Source organism: Alosa alosa, chromosome 13 (genome assembly GCF_017589495.1).
Source record: "Alosa alosa isolate M-15738 ecotype Scorff River chromosome 13, AALO_Geno_1.1, whole genome shotgun sequence".
Taxonomy (NCBI): domain Eukaryota; kingdom Metazoa; phylum Chordata; class Actinopteri; order Clupeiformes; family Clupeidae; genus Alosa; species Alosa alosa.
Genome location: NC_063201.1, coordinates 31,895,705 through 31,908,911, shown reverse-complemented (window position 1 = coordinate 31,908,911; position 13,207 = coordinate 31,895,705). Strand labels below are relative to the sequence as shown.

The 13,207-nt window shown below is 40.6% G+C and overlaps 1 protein-coding gene across 1 annotated transcript; it reads left to right on the top strand.

The window, feature by feature from the left end:
- Positions 1-288: 288 nt before the first annotated feature.
- dhx16 (DEAH (Asp-Glu-Ala-His) box polypeptide 16) lies at positions 289-12,964 on the top strand. The gene is made up of 21 exons (XM_048261216.1): positions 289-502; positions 1,693-1,895; positions 2,393-2,628; positions 2,902-3,079; positions 3,374-3,430; positions 3,535-3,789; positions 3,918-4,157; positions 4,853-5,044; positions 5,123-5,233; positions 5,327-5,442; positions 5,783-5,993; positions 7,232-7,330; positions 7,820-7,972; positions 8,403-8,543; positions 8,788-8,950; positions 9,093-9,211; positions 9,446-9,513; positions 9,595-9,757; positions 10,135-10,296; positions 10,404-10,577; positions 12,599-12,964. The coding sequence occupies exons 2-21, from the start codon at positions 1,698-1,700 to the stop codon at positions 12,725-12,727; spliced, it is 3,165 nt and encodes a 1,054-aa protein (XP_048117173.1). The 5' UTR covers positions 289-502; positions 1,693-1,697; the 3' UTR covers positions 12,728-12,964.
- The last annotated feature ends 243 nt before the right edge of the window (positions 12,965-13,207 follow it).

Genomic DNA, 13,207 nt, shown 5'->3' with positions numbered 1-13,207 from the left:
CGATTCTTCTACGACAAGCAGGTGAAAGAGATACATTTAGCCGTCTAGCTCCATAGACCCCCATTCAACCTGCACTCGCCCGCGATCACCCCCAGTGGAATTCTAATGGAACTGCAACCAATGTCGATACAATGAGGCTTAATAGTAAGTGCCAAGGCTCTCCGTAGACGGGCTCTGATAATACCTGACCCTTCGCGAGCTCCGTATTGTTATGTGGCTTTTACTTTGACATTCCGTAAACCGGAAGTACTTTATGTAGGCTATCGAACGTGAGAACGATGTTTTAAGTCCAGTTAGCAGCAGTTGGATTGGTCCTTGGGCAAACCCCCCCCCGTATTCCTTGTGTTTATGTGTAGATCGAGAAGGAATAAGGATTGAGTAGTCTATTATCATGTAACGTTATGTCTTCGCCAGACATTTAAAAATGTTGATCAACTAACGTAAGCCTATAAGTTAACTTACCAGTGGCTAGCTAATACCAGTCAACGTCCTAACGTTACAGGTAACGTTCACGACACTTGCTTGCTAAGATTTCCCTGTAGAACTATGTGCTGTAAAGTATTTTGCAAATGCTTGGTTTTGTTTTTGACGTAGGCATATGCCCTCTCTTCACAACATGCTCCCAAGTTTAAGTTTAAGTTAGACACGCGTGATTTTGAATAGCTGGTTGTCGGTTGTCAACAGTTCACGTTAGCATGGGAATGCTTCAGACACAGAAAGCTTTTTAACTGTTCTTTACGTGTAATGCAGCCTTTATCAGTTGTTTGTAGCTAACGTTATGTGACATACATCATACCAATTTCAGCCTACATGTTTTTGCTCATCTTAGATTAAAAGTACTTAGTGCTCACAAAAAGTGCTCTGGTGACATACTGAATGTGACAAAAACTAGCAGACCATGTGACATTGTGCACTGAACATGACAAAGTAAACCAGCAGACCATGCATTTATTTACACTTTAATCACCTGGTTGAAAATATTTGCAATGTGCAAAAGCGCAGAACAACAATCAATCAGATTGAAACAGATAACGGAACTGAAGAGAAAGAGACCAGTTGATGCAGATGCTGTACCTTCACCTGCTGGGAAGGGTTGACCTAAAATGAAAAAGAATAATAATAGAATCTGGCCATATTTAAAAGACAAGACATGGTTTATGGATCCATATTGATCAAGGGGAATTACCGTTAATTGAAAACTCAACTTCTGTGTTATCAGCTGAGGATGCGCTGACACTTGTATCAGGGACTGGTTGCTTGTACTCAACAGTAATTAATTTTCACATCTAACGCCGCAACTCTATAATTTAGTTGTTGTTATACTGTTATCAGTAGGCTACCAAGATTATGAACTCGAACACCCTATATTGAAATCTGCCGGAGTACTCATTTAACATTTAATGCAAGGACAACTTCAGTCTAAGAACAACTTAGGGTCTAATAGGTAAACAATAGAGTTTACGTTAAGGTTTGTTAAATGTTTTGGCTGCTGTTCTTTATCCTAATACTCAGCATGAGAGCCATCACAGACTGAAATTGCCCAGATGTATATTATGTGGTTTTTGTATAGCCCATGTTATGTACTGATGAAGAGGCAAATCATTAGACCTTGTTTTAAATCAATACAACCTGGATATGCCTTATTCTTTCACATGGAAGGTGACAATGTTATGTGTATACCACTCCACACAGTGGCAATGGCCAACCTGGAGCAGTGGGTGAGCGACCGCCTTCATGACATCCTGGGGCTGAGTGACCGATATGTGGCTCAGTTCATGGTAGGTCTGGTGCGAAAGTCTGCTAATTTGCCAGACTTCATTGTTCGCCTCAAGCAGACCGGCACCATTGCTGTCGACCAGAAAGTTGAGAGGTTTGCACAGGAATTATTCGAGAAGGTAAGATAAGATATTTCTGTTTACCATGTTTCATTCAGATATAAATGCCCAAACAAGGCTGTAAAACATAAATAGTAACAAGGGCTGAAAAAATATGAAGGCATATGATTTGAACACAAATGTTTTACAGGTTTTGGTTTTGGGACCCTTTCATGATATAGACTAGGTTTGAACAGAATCTGCTGCTGCAGCAACCTTATCTCATTTGACAGTGCAGCAACAACCTTGTCTAATTTGACATGGAATGGTCCATGGTTATTTTAACATTGTATAATGGAATGTGAATGGTTCTATATTATAATGATGTGTAAAAGAATAAGTGACATGCTGTGTCTCCCAGATAGAAATGAAACATTTTAAAATCACTAATAAAATGACTTGCAACCCCTTAGTCACTAAGTTAAGAAAACATGCCCCAAGTTATGTCCAGTATGACCTTTTAAGACAAAAGTAGTCCCACACATTTGTTTCTGAGATCATCTGTATTGTATTTTTAGGTGCCACGAAAACAGATAGTGGAGAAACCATCTCGAGCTCTGGAGCGGCAAGTGCAAGCCATGGAGCAGAAAAATCGTACCTACACTCTGCTAGAGGAGAGCGACAGCGATGGAGAAGTAACACAGGAGAGAGGAAAGGAGAAGAAAGGGAGGGAGAAAGTAAAGGGAAAGAAGAGAAAGCACTTGAGACAGAAACAGGAAGAGAGTGCCTCATCCAGTGAAGAGGAAAAGGAAAGGTTAGTGTGCTTAAATCAATTATTCCTTAACAATTTCTCTTATCGTAAAGAAGCAGAATTATGCAGTGATGTGTACTTGTGTCAGGCTGGGTGGGCAGTTGCTATACAGAAACAACAGGCCATAGGGGGATCATCCCGGCCATTTAATGTCATTTCTCCCAATGTTACAAAAAAAGGTCTATCATGTCTCACCCAACATCCCGGGGGGATGAAAATGATTGGTATAACAACTTGTACGGCTTAAATCCTAATCATCTGGGTACTGCTCCTCAGTGGCCAGATGACTACCAAAGCACAGAAGAAAGAGGATGAGGAGGACCAAGAGGAGGACTGGGAAAAAGAAGAGCGCGAGCGACAGCAGGACCTGGAGGAAAGAGATGCTTTTGCAGAGCGCATGAAGTTGAAGGACAAGCAGAAGACCCGAAGTATCATGGAGAGGACTGATAAAAAGGTACCATTATATGGAGGTTCACCGGTGGTTATTCTGTAGTTTTATAAGTATGGTTCACAATTGGGCAAACCTATGCGCATAAATTAAAATAGACTTGAACATATTATAGTATTTATAGTAGTCATTATTGGATATGTTTCCTCAATTGTAATAGTCTGTTGTATTAACTCACAATTATAGTCATATTTTAAATGATACCCATGTCATATCATTGTCTGACAAATAATTAAATGTGAAAGAAAACTATACATTTTCAAGTGAATGGCCCATCATTTAGACTTTCTTTCAACCTAGGCTTACGAGGAAGCTCAAAAAAGACTTAAGATGGCAGAGGAAGACCAAAGGAAAATGGTAAGATAATGAATCCTAGCAAATACAAATGTAGTCATTAACAGTGTATGTGCCATCCCATTGCAATATCATGATGCCTTTCTCTTGCTCTCTTTGTTCCAAAGCTTCCTGAGTTGAGAAAGCAGTCACGCTTTGAGTACCTGAAGAAACGTGAAGCTGAGAAATTAGAAGACCTGGAGGCTGAGATAGCCGATGAAGAGTACCTGTTTTCCTCTGACAACCTCTCTGAGCGAGAGAGAAAAGAACTGGATTACAAGCGTACAGTCAGAGATTTGGCCAGGGACTACAAGAAAGCAGGAGCCAAGGAAAAGGATGAAAGGAAGAATCGCTACTACATGCCAGAGGAGAATAGGAGAAAGGTACAGTAGGCCTAGGAAGAGCAAACAGGAGGAACACACTATATCCATGTATGCTTTATTATAACAGATTCATTTTTTAAATGTTTGCTTTCTTCATGCATCTTTATCTTTCATCTGTCCATAATTAGAACCCTCCTGAACGGGATCTCCAGCTGGATGTTGAAGAAGGGGGGCATGAGGGCGGGGGGGAGCAGAGCCGCTGGGAAGAGGCACGGGTCGCTACAGCAACTCTGCACTTTGGCGCCAAGGAGGAGAGGGAGCGTCGACTGAAGGAGGAGCAAGACAAGTACCAGTTAGTACTGGAGGAGGAGGAGATGATCAACTTTGTCAGCAGTGCCATCACCATGAAAGGAACACGGTCAGAAAAGGTCAGTGTAAAAATCCTTTAAGACCAAAGATGGCAAAACTGCAGAAATCAAGCTTATATAAAGAGAGAATATAAAGTATTTCCCAATGGATGAATAAACTGTCTATCTCCCTCTTTGTCTATCTGTTTATCTAAACAACTCTCTCTCTGTAAACGCATTTGGGTCATACAGTATTCTCCCCATAGCCTGCAATCCTTTTGGGAACTGTAGGCTAGTGGGTTCCAATCATTACAAGGAATCATGCTAAGCTTAGCTGACTATTGCATAAGTATAAGTATATATACTCTTTTGATCCCGTGAGGGAAATTTGGTCTCTGCATTTATCCCAATCCGTGAATTAGTGAAACACACACAGCACACAGTGTACACACAGTGAGGTGATGCCCACACTAATCCCGGCGCAGTGATCTGCCTGCATCAACAGCGGTGCTCGGGGAGCAGTGAGGGGTTAGGTGCCTTGCTCAAGGGCACTTCAGCCGTGCCTACTGGTCGGGGTTCGAACCGGCAACCCTCCGGTTACAGGTCCGAAGTGCTAATCAGTAGGCCACGGCTGCCCCCAATGTTGCAATAATGTTGCTTAACTTGTGTAAAAGGAGAATGTATTGGCATATTTAATCTTTAATTGTAATATGCAAAACATTGTAATTTCTAATATTGTATGTACTTGCTGTGTGTCCTTGTCTTTGTCTCCAAAGGAGGAGGCTGAGCCACAGCTCTCTCAGGCAGATAAACAGATGCAGTCGATTCAGGAGGTTAGGCGGAGTCTGCCTGTCTTTCCCTATCGACAAGACCTACTATCAGCTATTGAGCAGCACCAGGTGCTCATTATTGAGGGGGAGACTGGGTCTGGCAAAACTACACAGATCCCACAGTATCTCATGGAAGAGGTGAGGCTCCACATACCCAGGTAACTATACCACAAAACTTGACTGGTTGTGCTAACTCATGAAGTATTTTGTTTACAGGGATATAATGCTGGAGGTTTGAAGATTGGTTGCACTCAGCCTCGTCGAGTAGCAGCAATGTCTGTGGCAGCTCGAGTGGCACAAGAAGTTGGAGTAAAGCTTGGAAACGAGGTGATTTTTGTTCCACAATTTTCAGGTTTTAGTAAATTACTACATTTCTGGGGAGGTCACAAAAAATACAGAAATAACGTTTTCATTTTGTAGGTGGGCTACAGTATTCGATTTGAGGACTGCACATCAGAACGGACAGTACTAAAGTACATGACTGATGGAATGCTTTTGAGAGAGTTTCTCACAGAGCCAGATCTTGCCAGCTATAGGTATGTACATATGTGGACATGCATATATATTAATCCATTAAATTAAATATTAATTTATTTAGCAGACGCTTCTATTCAAAGCAACTTACATAATGTAAATTATAGTACAAGGAGCATTGACCTCGGAGCAACTTGAAGTGCCTTGCTCAAGGGTGCAACGGTGGAAGCCAGGAATTGAACCCACAGCTTTTTCAGGCTACTGCATGCTAGGCCAGCTCCTTAACCAATACACCACCACTGCCATATCTCTCTCCTTTTCAGAGAAGCTTGGATGTACAGCACAGAGGATTTGTCTTTCATTTCAATCATTTTCCACTTGTACCTTTCTTTTTCTCTCTAGTGTGGTCATAATTGATGAAGCCCATGAGCGCACCCTCCACACAGACATCCTTTTTGGCCTGATAAAAGACATTTCTCGTTTCCGTGCTGACCTGAAGGTGCTAGTGGCCAGTGCTACACTGGATACAGAACGTTTCTCTTGCTTCTTCGATGATGCTCCTGTCTTCAGGATACCTGGACGTCGTTTCCCTGTAGACATTTTCTACACAAAGGTAATATTGCTGGGGGGTTTTTTTTCACATAGATGTGACATCACTAGTTATTAAGTTGGTAATTTTGCTTCAAACAGGGCAAAAAGAAGTCTAACAGCAAGGGGTGGGAAAGAATCAATACAAATATGAACCTGTCTTTGTTGGCATCAAGGAATCGACTTGGGGATGGGTGACCTAGAACATGTCCACACTAGCTCGGATTGGTTTGTATCCGACACATTGGAGACCCCGAACTCATTTTGCGCGGAAGCCGGACCAGTGTGGATGGTGTGTTGCGGTAGTGTATATGATCATACTGTAATTGAGCTGGATGCTCTGTAAGGCTGTTTTGTTCGTTTGTACACTTAGCGATTTAGCCATAGACTGTATAAAATAGGTTTTAGCAAACAAGGCTACCTGGCATTATCATGGGAATTCTTATAAATAAGTAGCATGCAAGCTGTCTATTGCACCCAAGTAGTAAACGTTTCCCCCGTTTGCAGATTTTATCTGATGGTTATAACTTCCCTTGTACCCATACTTGTTGACTATATGTTTGTCATGCATGTTATTTTTTTATTTTTTTTTAAAGTATCTTTTTTGGGGCTTTTTATGCCTTTAATGAGAGGACAGTGGAGAATGACAGGAAGCGAATGGGAGAGAGAGCAGGGGTGGGATCTGGAAAGGACCATGGGGGGGGAATCGAACCCGGTTCGCCGGCGTACGGTGCAGGTGCCCCAGCCAGTTGCGCCACAGCTGGGGCCATGTTAATGCAGGTTTGTTTATCTGACCTAGCAAATAGGGGTGTGAATCTCTCATGTAAAAGACGATCCGATTCGCATCTAGATACATGAGCACGATTCGATACAAGACAAGATACATGTTCATGAAAAAACGATTCAGTACGATTCAATGCAATTCAATGCAGTTCAAAAACCGAAAGCATTCTGAAAGAATTTTTATCATTTGCTCAAGGTGCTCATTAATTTTACATTATCAATTACAGTCATGGTTGTCAATTAGGCAAACAAATATGTGTGAATACGATGATCTTAACTGAGGTTTGTATCATATATTGAAATGGGGGAAAAATACACTGCAGCCAAATACAACATAAAAGTACATTTTTATAGACTTATGTGTACTGTATTTGATTCTTTTCAAGGAGCTGTAGCCTATTGTTGAGGTAAGACAATACAGAAATAAGGTAAAACAGTGCTTAAGACACTCTTGGCCTCTTCTCTCTCTTCTGCAATCAGGCTCCAGAAGCTGACTATCTGGAGGCATGTGTTGTGTCCGTGCTGCAGATCCATGTCACACAGCCCCATGGAGATGTACTGGTGTTTCTCACAGGGCAGGTGAGAGGGTTTCATCTCACTGAAAGTTTGTCTTTTTTCATTAGTTTTACATTTATGAATATGACTGGTCATTTATTGGTATTATATTATGTTTAATTTAATGTTGATTTATGAGCATTTGGTCTACCCTCTAGCGGCGTAATATGCAGTGCCTGTGTAGAACATAGAAAAAGATTTAGTTTGCAATGCAGCCAGTTCTGTAAGCAAACTTATGTGAACACTTGGTCAAAAAGCAAGACTTACGACGTGAATGGAAGACAATAACAGGCATTGGTTGGCCAACATTTATTTTGAAACAACTATTGTAAGGTTTATGCAAGAATGTGTAATAAACAGTATATTGCCTTACTGCTAACAGTGTTTGAAAAAAGACTAATATTATCAGTTTGCCCCTTTTCGGCGAAGGAGGGATAGTGATCCATGCCTATTGGTTAAAGGCTGGTCCAACGGTTTCGAAAATGAACCCTTGATTGTGTTGTGTGTATTCAGGAGGAGATTGAGGCATGCTGTGAGCTTCTACAGGATCGTTGTCGGCGACTGGGGTCCAAGATATCTGAGCTCATTGTCCTGCCCATCTATGCCAACCTGCCCTCAGACATGCAGGCCAAGATCTTCAACCCAACTCCACCTGGTGCTCGCAAGGTAAGGTGTTGCAAGTTGTTTACTTCTTGTGGCACATTGGTGTGCACCATGGGACACCAGCACTTTGAAATAATGTGAAATAAGCACAAAGAGCTCACTTCACTACAAGTACAGCACATGTATACTGTACAAAGTGAAACCACTCCACACTAGTAATTGTTGTTACATGAATAGATTCCCTACCAATACTCAATATTGGTTTTTGGTTGAGTACTTTTGCAAAGCACTGTTAATATACTATACTGATACGGAGACTGTCTGTAATGTTATGTATATATTTTATTGTCTTTTTAACTCCTGCCCAGGGACCACAGGTGCAAATTAGCTAACTAGCTAACTCTGGTATAGAACTAGTTCTGTGCATGGTCCCTGTCAACTAAACTAATAAACTAAACTAAACTAATATGTCTGTGATTGTGTTATCTTGTAGGTTGTGGTAGCCACCAACATTGCAGAGACCTCCCTCACTATTGATGGCATCATCTATGTCATTGACCCAGGCTTTTGTAAGCAGAAAAGCTATAATGCTCGCACGGGCATGGAGTCCCTCATCGTCACACCATGTTCACGGGTAAGCTGAGCCTTTTATTTCACTTCATTTCAGAGAAGTACACCAACTAAAAGACTTAAAGCTTAACAATGACATCAAATTGTGTAAAATATTGCAGGAGGCAAATCTTAAAGATAACATAAAATTAATGAAACATGGAATCAGATTTCCCCTAGTTTCCAGTAATGTGTGTGTGCGTGTTTGTGTGCGTGCGCGCACAGTTAAATATCCTGATTTAATTGTCAGTTGTGATCTGCCACTGTAGGCGTCAGCCAATCAGCGGGCTGGAAGAGCAGGCAGAGTAGCTGCTGGGAAGTGCTTCCGTCTCTACACTGCTTGGGCTTTCAAGCATGAGATGGAGGAAACAACAGTACCAGAGATTCAGAGGACCAATCTGGGCAACGTGGTGTTGCTGCTGAAGAGTCTGGGTGAGAATCATCACAACAGCTTTGAATTTTGTGTTAAACAAGGTTTCAGGCAGAAAAAATGACAATATTGTATGCGGTAGTTATAGTAATTTACTATAACTTTGCTAGTCTAGTATCTGAACAGTCCTCTTTTTTTCATCAGGAATTAATGACCTCATTCACTTTGACTTTATGGACCCACCTCCTCATGAGACACTTGTTCTAGCTTTGGAGCAGCTCTATGCTCTGGGTGCCCTCAACCACCTTGGAGAGCTCACCAAGGTACCATTAACACTGCAAGATTCTTTTTTTTCTTTTTTTTTTAAGAGAGAGAATCAAAAAGACAAAGATGATGTCCCATGTAATTGCCTAATGAAACAATGTACTTTGTGAAATGTCTCTTGACATCATAGTAATATGATGATGATGATGATGATGATGATGATGATGATAATAACAATAATAATAATAATCCATTGCAATTGAGAGGTGAACTAATGCCTTGTATCCTATTAGCTTGGCAGGAGGATGGCTGAGTTGCCAGTGGACCCCATGCTGAGCAAAATGATCCTGGCCTCAGAACAGTGAGTACAACTGGCGCTGTTGTGAATCAAGCTGGTTTCTATTGTGTAACTTTCGATTCATAAAGTCTGATGTTTCTCCAGGTACAAGTGTTCAGAAGAGGTACTGAGCATTGCTGCTATGCTCTCCGTCAATAACTCGATCTTCTACCGACCGAAAGACAAAGTAGTTCATGCTGATAATGCACGCATGAACTTTGTAGTGCCTGGTGGAGACCATATGGTGCTGCTCAACGTCTACAGTCAGGTGAGATTGTATGATTTTTGGACAGGCATTATAAGGCTAGGCAAAGTCTCTTTGCAAGAGAATGGCTCTTGCAAATGGTATCATTATTAATTTGTGTTATTATTAATGGTGATGCTTATTATTAATGGTGCTGCTGATGTCTTCAGATCTGTAACAGATTTTCTGCCGGTGTTTCCTTGTCCATTTGTTTATTGGTCAGCAGAACACAGGAACTGATAGAAAAATGTTGCAAAGTGCACTTGACTGAAAGTCAAGAAGACTACATTGAAGTTTGAAAACTGTGCCCAAAGAGAACAGTTTGAAAACAGGCCTCAAAAAGTTGCTTTGTACCATAATCGTAATAATCCACAAACATAATTGTCTGTGTTCCCCTGCAGTGGGTGGAGAGTGGTTATTCCACACAGTGGTGTTATGAGAACTTTATCCAGTTCCGCTCCATGAAGCATGCAAGGGACGTGCGTGAACAGCTGGAAGGTCTGATGGATAGAATAGAAGTGGAGGTGTGCAGCTCCCAGGGAGACAATGTGCCAATCCGCAAGGTACGTATTTCATTTCATTCCTGCACTTATATACTCCTATGCAATATAGGTTCACAGCAGTGTTTGTTATGCGGAAGTTTGAGCTCTTTGTCCTCTCCCTGTGGTAGGCAGTGACAGCGGGCTACTTCTACCACACAGCACGGCTTAGCAAGGGTGGCTACAAGACAGTTAAGCATCAGCAGACCGTCTATGTCCATCCCAATAGCTCCCTTTTTGAGGAACAGCCACGCTGGCTTATCTACCATGAACTTGTCTTCACCACAAAAGAGTTCATGAGACAGGTGTGTGTTCAACTGTATTTCTCCTTCTGTATGTCACTATGTCACTTTATTGTGACTGTGTTTTTTTTTTTTTTTGGTACGGTATGTATATATTCATGTAAAATACTAGGACTGCAATGATTAATAGATTAGTTGTTGACTATTAAATTAATCGGCAACTATTTTGATAAACGATTAACTCTTTTCCGACAGGGCCAAAATAGGCCAAAAATGACTCCTTTGATATTTCATTCTGCTGTGGGTGACCTAAGCATATCTCAAAGCATAAAATTAGCATAAAATATGCATATTCCGGGCACATTTTTTGAGTTTGTGAAGCTCTACAGCTTCAACACAGCATGTTATAAAAAACGTGAAATAGCAGAAAGTTGCATTTACCTGTTGGCTAAATAAATACCAAGTTTGGTAGCAATTGGGTGAAAGGAACTCTAAATAACTAATTTTGAAATTATGTATACAGACGAGCCTAAATAACCATTATATAGTTTTATTATCAAAATTAGTTGCAATATCACATTTGTATCAAAAAAATAACTTACAATTTCATCTCATACATATTATTTTGGTTAGTAATCATGTTTTTTTTTGGTCAATGTGTAATAATCATGTTAACACAGTTTAGACTGTTAAAACAGATGAACAGTTAAAATGACCCAACAGAGTCAGTGTTGCTGAAAATGACCCAACAGATTCAGATACCTCCCACACAGAGTTACACTACAGATTTGGCCCCTACCCTCTCACACCACACAGTTTCATATCACTAGACAACATGGGCATATGTACAGATTAACAGATTACAGATTAACGATATGTCATTACTACCACTGAACCTCGGTCGATTGTCATTACTCGCCATGTTGAAATATCGCGATCGGGGCTTGACAACCAATCACAAAATATAAAATCTAACCAATAGCAAAAATTCAACACATATCCAAGGAAAACCCATTTATTTGATTGGCTTAGACACTCATTGACATACAAAGACGTTTTTGCGGGGTTTCAGTGAAGAAAAATTATACCTTTATTAATTTCCGTCATCAGTACGTACGTACTGATTTCTCTATGGGCTGTCGGGAAAGAGTTAATCGGTTTGTGTAATTTTTTAAGGGAAATAGATAAAAATTCTCTGATTGTAGCTTATTAAACTTCAATCTTTTCAGCTTTACTTACTCGGTAGCTCAAATGTTACAGATATCAAATTCATAGCATGTGAGATGAAACCAAAAGGTAAGGTAAGTACAATTGTAACCAGTTGATGAATAAACTGATTAGATGCTATAAAACGGTGACACATATTTCAAATGGTAATGACACCAAATACCCAGTATAATTGCACAATCTTGAAATGACACCTATCTTGAGGCTCTCTGTGGCACTGGACAAAGCCAGATGTTCAAAGGATGCAGCGGTTGATAATGTGGTTGTGGTGTGACTTGCCTTTTGGCCACCTGGCCAAATAATGTTGTCCATTTATCTGGATGTAATCATTTTCAGAGTGGGTTTCACCTTTCAAATGCAACCACAAAATGGCAGTACAGACTACAATGTAATCAGACAGGTCAGAAACTGCTTTTGCAAGACTCAGAATGTTATCAGATGTGTCTGACAACATGGAAAGGATCCCTCTTGATCTAATGCCAAATCAGTTTCCTCATCACCTTGACTTGAAAACTGAGTTGACTGTGGCTGTCAGCATTAACTATTTTAACCAACTAGTGTAGCCAGCTGATGCTTAGCTGTGCAGTATGCACGTTGTGTAACCCTAGTGCTCAGCTTGAGCTTTTAGCTCACTTAGAGCGCTTACTTGTTTAACAAACCTATTCATTAAAAAAAAGCCAATATCAGGTTTGGGAGATGATTGTTGCACCTCTAATTGTTAAGTAGGGTGGTTCTACAGTTACTATTCCCATACACACTTAAACAATAGCATGTAGCACTATTGTGATTATTAACTGGATGCAACAGCATTCAAATCTCTCTACTAAACTGTATGTCTGCATTCTTACCTGTCACAGGTTATTGAGATAGATAGTGGCTGGCTGCTGGAGGTGGCCCCTCACTACTACAAGAACAAGGAGCTGGAGGACAGCAGCAGTAAGAAGATGCCACGGAAGCAGGGAAAGGCACGTGAGGAACTGGGCTGAACAACCGGGCACAAGAATTTAGAAGAAGAAAAGGATGTCTCACAGAGTGGACCCATGCTCCACCACAGACACATCACTCAGAAGCATTTTTTAAGAGCTATTGTGTGCGGACTGCAGCTATCAGCAGTTTTTCCATATACTCACTTAATGGCCTTTTTTCTTTTTTTGGAGAATTGTTTTTTGACCTCGGCCAGCCATGTTGAATAAAGTTTGCTGTTTGCTATTTACTATGATGAATAGGAGCTGTAGATTATTTGTGGTACACATCTATCCTTTTAGTTGTTTTTATACTGTATTTCAGGTATTTTTATATGAAATGTCAAAACATTGTAAAATATTAATCTTGAAAATAGGTTTGTCCTTGTCTTGAACAACCTTGACCTTAAAGAAATTAAAAATGGTGTATAGAGACAGACTATGCAGTCAGACACTGTTTGATTCCATATAATATGTTTACACATTTTACCACACATATGATCT

Coding starts and splice junctions, on each gene's coding strand:
- dhx16 (XM_048261216.1), top strand. CDS start 1,698: ATGGCCAACCTGGAGCAGTGGGTGAGCGACCGCCTTCATGACATCCTG. Junction 2,629..2,901: donor AGTGAAGAGGAAAAGGAAAG/GTTAGTGTGCTT, acceptor ACTGCTCCTCAG/TGGCCAGATGACTACCAAAG. Junction 9,212..9,445: donor ACCTTGGAGAGCTCACCAAG/GTACCATTAACA, acceptor GTATCCTATTAG/CTTGGCAGGAGGATGGCTGA.